Consider the following 13,045-nt stretch of genomic DNA (forward strand, 5'->3'; position numbering starts at 1 on the left):
CAAGGCCGTCGGTGTCTCGGCTTGTCGGGGCGGATCGCCTCGCAGGCTAAACCGAGCTTTTTTAGTTGCCGCAGCTAACTAACCAACCAGCAGCTGTTAACGGTTGTTTGACTGCGCTGGTTTGTAATGATAGTTACGTAATGTTGCCGTTTATATTACGTGCATCTGGATAGTTAAATATCAAGATGTTCTAAGGTGTAACACACACCTTTTGTTACATGATTTGTTTCTCCCACCATATGATGCTTTTTTTTTTTTTTTTTTTTTAAATAACATTAAAGCCGGTTCAGTGTAAAAGGCCGCAGTTGTTTCTAGTAAAAAAAAAAAAAAAAAATGGAAGCTGTTGTTGCTGCTGTGTGTAGGTTTTACTGCTGTTCTTTTTTTTTTTTTAAATAATGTCTTCAAATTATGTTGATTTCTTTTGGTTAGATGATTAGGAAAAACTTGAGTTGGAAGCTTTTTTTTATAGCAGTTTTTTTGTTTGTTTGTGGGGAGGAAAAAAGAAAAAAAAGACAGAACACATTGTGTTAAGACTGAACTTTGATAGGAGCTGGCAACTTTGTAATGTTATGATTTTTTTTTTTCAAAATGTGAACCACTGCAACTGAATTCTTTGGTGTTTTATAAGCCGGGTTGGGCACTTTGTGTGTGCATGACACGAAAATTCAATTAATCAAAATCAAAATCATCATATGCCACTTTTTTGACAATGTCTTTGGAGAATATGTTTTGAAAGCATCTTGAAGGAAACCCACCCTATGGGCATTGATACATAGTTAGCTACTAAGTGATAGCACGTATAGTAGCTTCAGATATGTGACACATCATTCTCAGCAAGCCAAAAACAGTTGCTTGGAATTTGCATGTACTAATGACTGTAAGATGATGTACTTTCTGTATTGACAGCTGCAAGTCAAATTGCTGGTACTGGAGCAGATATCAACTGGCCATCTGTAAAATAGGAAATAATGTAGTTTCACTACCCTTAAGCTCTGAACACAACGCAGCATAACACAATATTTATTGTTTCACCTAGTTCATATCTCACACAAATTCAACCGCTTCTCACTAAATAGTAGTAAGGTCACCACAAGTCCCCCTGTTTACTCATTGAAAGGTGCATGCTGTAAAACAATCGATCTAATCCTTTATCAATAGTCATTCCTCTGTCAGGCAGCAGAAAAGCACGTATTGTTCCTCATGATATTGTAATTCTCAAGTTACCCGTAGTTTTATTAGCATCATAAATTTACGTGAAATGTGAGCAAAGATTCTTTCTTAGTTCTGCTTGTATTTCCAGTCCTTTTTTTAAAAAAAAATCTGGTAAACTGCTGTTGTTTCTTAGTAGAAGACACCGTGGAGATGGCCTTTTGGGCAGTAAGAGAAACTGAGGTCATAGTGACTCATGAAATTGTGTCGCTAAGAGCTCGGATCTACAGACTTTACATTGTGATAGTATAGTCCACTGAGGCTTTTGGCAGGTCAGGAAAAATGAATGTTTCTTTTTTTTTTTTTTGTATATAGACATAACAAGCCCTTCTTTTCCCTTTACTGTGTCCTGCCCCTCATTACAGTTGCTTCTTGCTCCATTTCCACTCTGTAAAACTGATATAACATCTCACAAAGCTACAAGACTGAAAGGTGTGGCACTTATTGCCTTGACAGTTCACAATAGGATTGGCAATACGTTTGTTGCTCTTCATCCTGTGACTTTTAATGTATCGTGACTTATTTGTGTTTTATTGATTTTTAACAATCATGGTTTGATTGCTTTCCAATGGGATGTCTTGGACATTGTACTAACTAAACTAATACACAACCCTTATTGACTCTTTTAACAGTCTTGTTTGTCTTCCACCTAATGTGTCTACTGCTGATACAGAGTCTCATTTGCTGTGTGTCATATGTCACAGCAGTTTATTCAATATTTTTTTATGCATGTGGCTGCCAACCTTGTACAACTTTGCAACATGATGCTGCTTGAAAAAGAAAATGTAGTCATTCACTTTCAGTATTTAATTTACTGTTAGTAGACTATCTTGAGCTAGCGTCATTCAAAGGGCCATTCTAGTGTTGTAGTATAGTGTTGTGTTCTAGATTTGTCCATCAGTCCTATTGATAATAATTGCATTTCACCCACTCAAGTAATTGGTGTTATCTCTTTTTAAATATATAGATGAACTACCTGGCAAATATTTGACTTTAGTAGGAATATCTGCCCTACTAACTGCAGTTTTATGTGAACACAGTTTTCTTTGCTGTGTGGAAATATTACCAGCAATACAGGTTCTACCTCCCGATAAAGATGGTTTGATTATGTAGGTTAACTTTCAGTTTGTTTAAAACCATTTGATGTTTTAACTGCACACAGTTTTGACCCCGTATAACTGATATATTTTCTACATTTCCAGAAATTAACTTGTCAAACACAGTTGTATTAGTTAATATACTGGCAAAAACAATGGAATAGAGCCCAGAATATACTGAAGAGAATCAGAGAAGACAATATGGCATTCAGATAAAGTATGACACTAAGGATACAGTTCAAATGTTCTGAAGATGTTAATTATTCCTCTTTAGTTCTTAAATAATTAGCACAGATTTTAAAAGGGAATGCATTAATAGATAGGCAGCCAATAGAAAATTGATTATGTGAATTGCTAATGGCTAACTGTGTATTCTTTAGAAACCCGATATCACAAATACTTATATTTAAGAAAATAATTGTATTTTTATACAACTATTATTCATCTCTGCCATTTAGCCCTCCTGAGGTTGTAAGTCCATGTCTATTTGTGCAGATTTGAGGTGGTGCTGTTGATTTGTTACATACAATGTTGTATCTTGGCTGGCCAGTTTACTGTAAAGAGATCTGTATGTAGTTTTGCAGTTGGTCTTTACTCAAAGAAGAACTCAAGCAAATAGATCCAGCGACATTACTATTGTAAGAAATTAATTTGACTCTATTGTGTCCACTGAAGAGCATCAAAGATACAGTCATTATTAATGTTGAACATCCAAATTCTGTTTTTTTTTTGTTTTTGTTTGTTTTTTTAGGATTTTAATAACTAGGGGGTATTTGTTTGGAAAAAGAGGACACCTCTGTGTATCATTGAGTGAACAATGAAAATGGAAGGAATCCTAACTTCAAAAGAAGTACTGCATATACAAGCTACGCTAATGATAAGGACACCTCAGCTCACAGCCCCTCTGGTCATTCCTATTTCTGTCATGAAACGGAATTTTTAACAAGAAACTGTTTAGGTTGCTGAGCTAAGAAATTATATCTCATGGGAAACCAAATACTTTTTTTTTTAGTTGTTAATGAAAATAAGTTTCAGATCAGCACAAAGACCGGTCATTCTCCAATAGCCAATCCTTTCAGACTGTATCCAAGCCTTATCTGATATTGGTTTCGTTAACAGAACTACTCAAGTTTCAGCTTTCTTGAACCTGGCTAGAACACCTCTGTTTACAGCACATGTAGTTGGTCTCTGAAAACACTTCTTTTTTTTTTTTAGAAGCTTGTAAGGGAAATTAAGTAACTACCAAGCTAGGCCAACTTAAGATTCCTTTTAATTTTTGGTGTGTTAGATTACAACGATGATACCTACACACTCAAAATAAGAAAAGGAGCTTATAACAAATATTTGATTACCTAAATTGTATTTCCAAAAATTAAAAAACATGGTGCGTGGTTGTATTACATCTTTGTAACATCCAACAATCCCAAGCCATACAAAGAACAATGTAACAGTTTGTTAATCTCTTTTAAAGAAACGTATTCCCTTATAAACATTTTTTAACTCGTATTACAAGTTACTTTACCAGCCTGTTGATGCATTTTTATGTCAAACAGAAACTAGTCGAGTCCACCTTTGTATTTGTCCTTGATTATGGTGATGTATTTTACCTGAATGCCTCTGCTCAGAGCTCAGAGTCTTAATTTGCTGGACGGTGGGTGTCATGGTGCACCGCTTTTTTTTAAACCTGTTTTAGAATATGGTGGTGTTTTGTACATGCACGCCTTTGCTCACTGTCCCCATATGGTTGATACAACCTACCATGCGTCCTTGAGGTTCATTACAAACTGTAAAGCTCTGGTCGACCATTGTCAGTTGTGCTCTTTGCTAGGATGGACAGCTCTGGTGACCTGTAGTCTCATGCAGGTACACTGTTATTTACAAGGCAATTCTTGGTCTGCTCCCACACTTCCTATTAGGACCTCTTTATGCTCTCTGTCCCAAATGCTTGAACAGAAATTGTGAAAAGGGCTTAAAGGTATTCTGCACCCTCAGCCTGGAAATTGTTGCAGAGTGACTTGAAACTCAAGGTGCTGGTGTCCTTAAATGTTGTTAAATCTATAATGAAAGACTGTGAAGCAGACTCTATAGGATGTCCATGTTTTTAGCTTGACTGCTTGAACTACTGACTCCCAGATTTGACTTACAGATAGTTCTCTTTTAATGCAAATTTCAGTATCTGGGAATTGAACTTCCATCACCCTTTGTGTCTGTCTGTAACTTTATGTGTATGCTCCTGACCGTCTGATACCCTTTTTAAAGGTTAAAAAATAATAATAATAACAATTCTTAAGTCAACTGGACTGCTTTAAGTACACGCCGGTTTGGACATTGGTATTTTAATTCTGAAGGATAGAATCCACAACCTTCGTTCGTTTGACTTTGTGCAATTTGTTGTTCCTAAAGTTAGAACTGAGTTTGGGAAGAAAGATTTTAGGTTATCTGCATGTTTGCTTTGAACAACCTGCTGTCTGGTTTTAAAATGAATATTTTAAGTCCTTAGTGAGGAGTCTTAAATGCAAACTTTCTGAATGCAACTGTTTTATCTGATGATTTTATTATAATAATAATAATTATGAAATGTGCACTGTATGAGTTTCAGTGTTTTTGTTGTTGAAACTGTATTGCTGCTATCCTTAGCAGAAAGGAGATATCTGGTCTCAACAGGACTAACCTGGAAAAATAAAGGTTAAATAAATATAAAAGAAATACAATTATGACCTTTAACCCCTCTCTCTCTCTCCTGCTACAGGTTATGCAATGGTCTCAGCGGCACTTCCAGATCTCCAGGTGCTTGTATCCCTCTCTCGTGTGTCCGGGCTCTCTTCCCTCTGCTCTACAGCTGAGGTGGCTGTGATTTCCCTTCTGGCCAGCGCTCCCTAAGAGGCCAAGATTGCCAAGATCTGCCCCGTGGCGAGCATGACAGCCACCACGCGTGGCTCTCCGGTGGGGGGCAATGACAGTCAGGGCCAGGGCCAGGCACCTGATGCTCAGAGCCAACCCCCACTGCCACAGAACCAGGTCAGAATCCTCTTTCCAACTTGTACTGTACTTAAAGTTAGACATTTTCTCTTACTCTCTTCCAACACACTCACCTTATGCTATGTTATCTTGAATGTTTTTGATCTTTGAACTTTTGATGCCTACTTCTCTTTCGGTCAGTCTTCTGTATTTTGTTTTAAATGGAAGTGCATTACTGCTCTTTACAGGCCGTGGGGACATGCAATTGAATTAACCTGTGATTATTGAAAGGGTAGGTGTGTCAGATGTTGCAGTATAGGTTTTGAACAGAAATAGCTTGTACCTTACCACACATTGATGCCAAGATTGGGGGGAAGAGAGGGGAGGAGGGAGCGGAAAAGGGGGAGAAAGAGAGTGAAGGCAAAGCATCAATGAACAGAGCCTCTTGAGTGATGGATAAAGGGTGTGTGTGTGTGTGTGTGTGTGTGTGTGTGTGTGTCAGTGTGTCTATCTTTGTGCGTGTGCATGTGAAGGCCTGTGTTGGTTAGAGATGAGCTGTGGTGAGACGTGAGAGGCAAGCTGCCTATGTAGGTCAGCCAAGCAGAAGGAGCCTTCACCACACTCCCCCACATTTCATATTTCTCAGTTGTGCATCTCTCCCAACTATGTGTATCCTTCATTTACTCTCTCATGCACAGCTTCTCACAACACCTCTGATGTCCATCCACACTCTTAGATGTGGGAAACGCATAAGAAAGGAACATTTTAATGGTGCTTGAATTCACATTTATGGATGCACATTGTTTCTCAAAGACTCCCTCCTTACAAAATGTCTTTTTCACTGCAGCTTAACAACACTGCACCCACATTCTAACAGGGTTAGAATCGTAAAACAATCATGACTACTTTTACTTTTAGTTTCCTGAGCATGACTAGAATGGCTTTGTCTGAAGGCCTTTCAGGAAAGACACCTGCTTCTATTATACCAACACACATGTGCACTAAGTGACCAAAAAATCCTACCCCCTTTCCTTTTCTTTTAAATTGATATTTCACCAAGGAATCACGTGATTTTAAAACAAAGCAATTCATGTTCAACTCTTGATTTGCAGGTTGCATCTGGATTGTGCAAAGAGAGACCACTGTTGAAGGTCTCGTCGCGCCTCACAATTGAGCATTTTTACTCTGCCTGGGTCTGACTCTGGGTATTTAAATCAAGTCCGGTCAAGACTACCACTGACAGACTATATGTCCATGTCATTACTGTGATTAGAAGTAAAACTCCCCTTAGTGAAAGAATGAATAACTTCAATTCAGTCCTATTTTTTGATGATTCTTTCTTTGATATTTATTGTCTTGGTCCTGTCTCGGTCTTGCCCTGCCTTGGTCTTGGTCTTGATCCCTAAATGTCTTTGTCTTATCTCTCTTTCCGAGCCCTCTGGTCTCGGGAATGTCTTTGTCTTGGTCAGTGTGGTCTTGACTACAACACTACCAATTGGTATTAGCTACACAAAAAGAGGCCTGTCTCAGATCTCTCGTTTGTTTTGCCCTGCATACACCACTGATCAAAAACACCCCATTGTGCTCCATGAAATCACTGCAATTTAGCAGCCTTGTTAGGGAGTGACCACACAAGCACACAAATTAAATAAACAGCACCCTGCAGGTACAGCTAATGATTTGACAGTGAGTGTTATTGAGATTACAGCCAAAGCTTTTATGCCTTCCTGCAGTTCATCCTTCCCTTAAATGAGGCTGTTGGCTGAATACGGCATTTGAACTGTTTGCCCACTTCTGCTGGAAAAGGAGCAAAGCTGTCTAAATACCCTGTTTTTTTCCTCTTATATTTATAGATAAAGTAATATTGAGAAAAAAGCTAAGAAAAAGAATGCTCAAGAAGGTTTTTTGTGCATTGGAATTTTTTAATTCCAATAGCTCTTTGTTACAGCTATGAGTCCATAAACATGGACTTACATTTATAGAAATATATCAGCATTGGACTTTTTTAAATTTTGTCTTGAAACTGTCTTTTCACTTAAATGTACAGGAGGAACAAAGCGTTATTTTGATAAGTTTTAGAAGCCTTAGAATTGTGCGTGTTATTTTTTTTTCAACACCTGGTTGGTGAAGTTAGATTCTGATTTTGGTTGTACAATTTATCCACAAATAACAATAATGCATTGAATGATTTTGATTGTTTGTTGTTTTTTCTAGACATCATCCCCCAACTCATCAAATGAGAACTCTCCGGTTAGCCCGCCAGATGAGCAGGGTCAGGGGGATGGGCCCCCTCAGCTGGAAGAGGAGGAGCCAGCCTTCCCTCACACTGACCTAGCCAAGCTGGATGATATGATCAACAGGTACTAACTAGCATGTTGACATACTGCAGACTTTTTACAGAAAAGCCAGCATCTTAGAGTGAGATGAGTTTCAGAGATAGACCCCAAAAAGAAAGTTAAATGACCTAAGCAAAACAAAAAAAAAGTTACATTTCCATAACTGTAAAAAATGTGGATCTATCAATAAAAGTCTCGACAATAGAATGTGAACCACAACATTTGTGCTAGTCTGTTAAGGGAAGACAGAAATGCTGTTTAAGTAACAACTCCAAACAGAATTAAAAACCAGAACGTGTGTCATTAAAGTCATCACATACTATGTGGGTCAATGTCTCTACTCTTTGTTGACTGTTTTTTTCCCCCTCCCAGGCCTCGTTGGGTCGTTCCAGTTTTGCCAAAAGGAGAGTTGGAAGTCCTTTTGGAAGCTGCTATAGACCTGAGTAAAAAAGGTAAGGATTTTAAAAATCAGAAGTACGGTGAATGTTCACATTTCAGGAGTTGAAAACTGCAAAATGTTAAACTAATTGGAATTTGCTGGTTACATTTTTGGTCAGATGACGATGACTAAGAGACTGATGGTCGGTTTACCTCTGTACCAAATCAAAGATTTTCTTAAGTACCGTAATTACACATTCTTGCATCGTGATTGAGAGTGCAAATAGATGAATCGTGCAGCACGAGACTGAACAGACAAACTGACACCTTTATGTCCAAAATCTTGAGGATTCAGTATTGCTCTCGTATATTAACTTAACTAGCTTCTTCTTGCAAGGTACTTCCTTCATACGCTTTCATGAGTTTCTATCTTTTTACTTTATAGCACTTTTTGTATGCTGTGAAATTTCTAATATGTCTTTTCTTGTAGGACTAGATGTAAAGTGTGAGGCGTGTCAGAGGTTTTTCCGAGATGGTCTAACCATCTCCTTCACCAAGATCCTGACAGATGAGGCAGTCAGTGGCTGGAAGTTTGAGATCCATGTGAGTTTGAGTTTTTTATTTTGTATTTTTGGTATTTAAAAATGTCTTCTTCAAGCCTCAATCAATGCTTCTGTTTTAGGGTTTAATGTTAATCAGTTCACCCATTCTGAGTTTTAATGGTACAGGGTTTATGAAAAGAACAATGGCTAGTAGGCTATGTAAATCTCAAATAGTAGAGGTAAAGTCTGGGAGCTGCTCTTTTGAGGCTGTCTTGACTGCAGGGTGACAGAGCAGAAGCTATAAATAATATAGTGTTCCTCATATTTCCAGGTAGTGGTGGGCGATATAACGATCTTAGATCTTGAAGGATTTGGACATGCTGACGATCTGGCAAAGCAGAAAGATCGTAGAACCGGGCTTATGTGTTTATTCTAGCCTGCTGCAGTTTATGCTCCCGACACAGACACGTCTCCCCCGCAGCGGAGAAAGCGAAACTTTAGTCCGCAAAAACAACTCCATCCCGGTTATATGTAGCTGTTCTGACATTTTTCCAAACCGACACGGCGTGAGCAACAGTTAACTTATCAGCATAGTTTGCACAGTTAAGATTACATCTTGGATAGCGACACAAGAAACCTTTTAACAAGCCGGAGAGACGTTAACAGTCTGCAGAGAGACAGACAGAGTGGACCTCAGACAGACAGACAGTCAGTGGAGATATAACCCTGGTGTTTAAAATGCTCTCTCAGTTTTTAAAAGTTACTATCAAGCCTCTCCACCCAAAGCTCACCTGTTGTGATAACCGAATTTATAGGGATTAGGCTAAACGACGTTACACGATGTGTGCAGCAGCCATGGTGTCTGTCTGTCTGTCAATCAATGATGTCCCGCCCCCTCAATGATTTAAACTCTTCTTTCAGTAAAACTTGCTTTGATCATGTGTAACAGAATGAACACATTCTGTATTATGTTTGATTATATATAAACCAAACTAAAGTTAGTCAAATGATGTCATAAAAAAAAAAGCCTATAAACAAAGGCTGCAGAGCCCATATGAAGCTAGAGCTGTAGGAATTCTGCAGAGCTAAAACAGAACAGAAACACAAGAACTTGAAGTCTACATGTTTTTAAATGAACCCATCTCTGCGTGAAAATGTTCCTGATGATCACAAAAAGAGGACACATTACTAAATCATCATTTTGAAGTGGTGAGGAAAACCTTCAAATTGTAAATATGGATCAAATATGGGTGGGAGACCTCCAGACCTCCTACAAAGATGTTTTTCAAATAGACTAACTTGTCAGCACAGTTTTTGTGCATTTAAAAACATTATACAGGGAAATAGGTTCGGTTGAACTGGTCAGTAACTTGCAAAATAGTCTTAAGATCAGTAAGAAAACAATCGTGATCGTGATATTGCAAAGAAAAATCGTGATAAGACATTTTTTCCATATCGCCCACCTTTATTTCCAGGTACAGTTTATAATGGATAGGTAACTTTTTTGTTTTGTTTTTAAAAACAATATCAGGAACTTGGCACATGTGACATATTGGTCCACACAGTTGTATGAGATTTCACTTGTTTATGAAAAATGTTTTATCTTTTTATATCGTCTATATAAACATGTTGGGGTTAAGGCTTGAACTGTGGCGCATATATACCTTGTTGCATCGACTGGAAGAAGTTAACCAAGAGTGGGGAAACAGTATTTCTTGAGAAGCACATTATAATTTCTAGGTCTTCATTTTCTTTGAACTCAATGTATCTGTCTCGTGAAGTCAGATTGTAAATATGCCTCTTTCCATTTGTTTCACAGAGGTGTATCATCAATAACACACACCGGCTGGTGGAGCTGTGTGTGGCCAAGCTCTCTCAGGACTGGTTCCCTTTACTGGAGCTGCTGGCAATGGCCACCAACCCTCACTGCAAGTTCCACATCTACAACGGCACACGGCCCTCTGAGACTGTCCCCGCCGGAGCACAGTTGGCCGACGATGAGCTCTACGCCCGACCACCAGACCCACGCTCTCCTAAGGTGAGTCACTGCTACGACTTAGAATCATTTATTTTTGTATTGTGAAGATAATTGGGAATAATCTTGAACGAACAGTCATTTCCTCCTCTGGAGGACAGTTGGTGTGTCTTTTTGTCGCCTGGACAGAATCCACAGAGCAGCATTTTAGTCTTACCCTGAGGGCCATAATGAAACAAAGAGGATCCCTCTCTGGGGAAGCCTGATAATGAAAAACATGGAACTCACAGTCCCCAAGACACGTAGTGCTTGTGTCAGTAACCATATTGTATAAAAGAGAAGGTGGATACACCAGGGAGAGGGAATTTTACTGTGAAAGAGTGATGAATACAGCGTGGGCACAGGGTCAGTATGAACAGTACTGCAGTACTGCTAGCCGGTCTGCCTCTGTTGGCACGGGGCCCGGGACTACTTAAGGTTCAACTGTGCAATTATCAAGTCCGTTTTTCCACTGCTTTGTTTGATTGTGGTTCAAATCTAATAAGTAATTTCTAAAATTACAGCGCAAATGATTTTTTTAGTTCAAGTTGGCTTAAAAAAGACATCCCATATTTGTTCAGGAAGATTTTACATGTCTTTCTAAGTCCATTAAATGTCTTCCTAAAATGATTCTCATAGAGAAAGTATGCAGAATTTTTTTTGTTTTTTTTCAAGCCTGCTTTGGGAAATAACAAGGAATTCAGTTTATCATTTAAATCTCTTAACAGGCATTGAGGACAGTTTGTGATACTTTCTCTCAGTTGACTGGTGTGATTTCTTCCTTGTTTTGTCTTCACAGGGCTGGCTGGTAGACTTAATAAACAAATTTGGCACGTTAAACGGGTTTCAAATGTTGCATGATCGCTTCATGAGTGGCCAAGCACTGAACGTCCAGATCATCGCTGCACTTATCAAGTGAGACTCTTGTTCATTAGAAGTGTAACATTTGATTCAACGTGTCGATTGGCTCTAAGCATAATGTTGAAGTTCTTCCAAGTTTGTGTGTTTACTGATTATGTGTTTCCTGCTCTACAGGCCTTTTGGCCAGTGTTATGAGTTCCTCACATTGCACACGGTAAAGAAGTACTTCCTTCCAGTCATCGAGATGGTTCCCCAGTTTCTAGAGAACCTAACAGATGAGGAGCTGAAGAAAGAGGCCAAGAATGAAGCCAAAAACGACGCACTGTCCATGATAATCAAGTCTCTGAAGAATCTGGCTTCTCGTGTTCCAGGGCAGGAGGAGACCGTGAAGAATTTAGAGATTTTTAGGTTAAAAATGATTCTTAGGTGAGTATCAGAGGATCATGTCTGTGAGAGCTTTCCTTTGCACTTCGTTTTTGTTGTGGTTCATCAAAAAAATCAATCAGGGTTAGCTTGCAAATTACTAGCCAATCACAGCAAGTCTGTAAAGAGAATATTTTGACTTCTATGTATTTTTCTCCGTTGTAATGTTTATGTTGCCTTCCGGCAATGGAAATAGGAATTGATGTTAATCAAATAAACTTTTATTTTATTATCAGGTTATTGCAAATTTCTTCTTTTAACGGCAAAATGAATGCACTAAACGAAGTCAACAAGGTGATCTCCAGTGTGTCCTACTACACTCATCGGCATAACCCTGAAGAGGAGGAATGGCTGACTGCAGAGCGCATGGCGGTAAGCTCAGCTCAGCACATTTCTTCACTTTTGCAATTTGCATCATAGATTTTTTTGTATCTTAAATCCACCTCTTGTGTCTCATTATCCGACCTCAGGAGTGGATCCAGCAGAACCACATCCTGTCTATAGTGCTGAGGGACAGTTTGCATCAGCCGCAGTACGTGGAGAAACTGGAGAAGATCCTTCGCTTCGTTATCAAAGAGAAAGCGCTTACAATGCAGGATCTGGACAACATCTGGGCTGCACAGGTGCACTGCAATTAACAAAATGTTTTGATATGATTCTAATGATGAATTATTTTGAGTCACAAAGGTCCAATGCAAATCAACAAAACCAGAATATTTACTTCCTGGATGTTTATGAAGACCGTTTCAAATGATATCACTAGAGACTAGGTTAGCCGAAGCATACAACTGTGTTGCTGTAATGATCTAGTTTTTATTGCGGTGGCTTCTGCAGACTGCAAACCTTTGTGACGATTTCTTGCCAAGGTTTTGTTTTTAGACTGAGCTGAATTCTTTTGCAATTTGACCAAGATACTAGAAATGCAGTTGTGGATTGCAAATAAAAAGCATGCCGTTGAAAAAAAGTATAAAAGTCATTGTATTTGCAAGATGTCTGCATTTTAACTGCAGCCAATCCCTGACAGAGCTGAGTTGGTGGACATTAGCAATATCTTGTTTACCAAATAGTCGGGTTGTCTCTTTGTACCTGCAGGCTGGTAAGCATGAGGCCATTGTGAAGAATGTCCATGACCTCTTGGCAAAGCTGGCATGGGACTTCTCCCCCGAGCAGCTCGATCACCTTTTTGACTGTTTCAAGGTGAGAGTTGTTTTAATCAATAACTCAACC

At 38.9% G+C, this 13,045-nt stretch overlaps 1 protein-coding gene across 3 annotated transcripts in view; it reads left to right on the forward strand.

The window, feature by feature from the left end:
* usp9 (ubiquitin specific peptidase 9) overlaps nt 1–13,045 on the forward strand; it is a 37,595-nt gene that overhangs the window by 1,437 nt on the left and 23,113 nt on the right. For all 3 annotated transcript variants that reach the window (XM_065962132.1, XM_020633953.3, XM_065962131.1), the window contains exons 2-11: nt 5,056–5,324; nt 7,479–7,624; nt 7,973–8,052; nt 8,469–8,581; nt 10,340–10,558; nt 11,334–11,449; nt 11,570–11,821; nt 12,055–12,190; nt 12,289–12,441; nt 12,911–13,015. In XM_065962132.1, coding sequence (XP_065818204.1) covers nt 5,223–5,324; nt 7,479–7,624; nt 7,973–8,052; nt 8,469–8,581; nt 10,340–10,558; nt 11,334–11,449; nt 11,570–11,821; nt 12,055–12,190; nt 12,289–12,441; nt 12,911–13,015 — 1,422 coding nt within the window. In that variant the 5' untranslated portion in view covers nt 5,056–5,222. The remainder of the gene's footprint in view (nt 1–5,055; nt 5,325–7,478; nt 7,625–7,972; nt 8,053–8,468; nt 8,582–10,339; nt 10,559–11,333; nt 11,450–11,569; nt 11,822–12,054; nt 12,191–12,288; nt 12,442–12,910; nt 13,016–13,045) is intronic.

The sequence above is a fragment of the Labrus bergylta genome, chromosome 13 (assembly GCF_963930695.1).
Source record: "Labrus bergylta chromosome 13, fLabBer1.1, whole genome shotgun sequence".
Classification (NCBI taxonomy): Eukaryota; Metazoa; Chordata; class Actinopteri; order Labriformes; family Labridae; genus Labrus; species Labrus bergylta.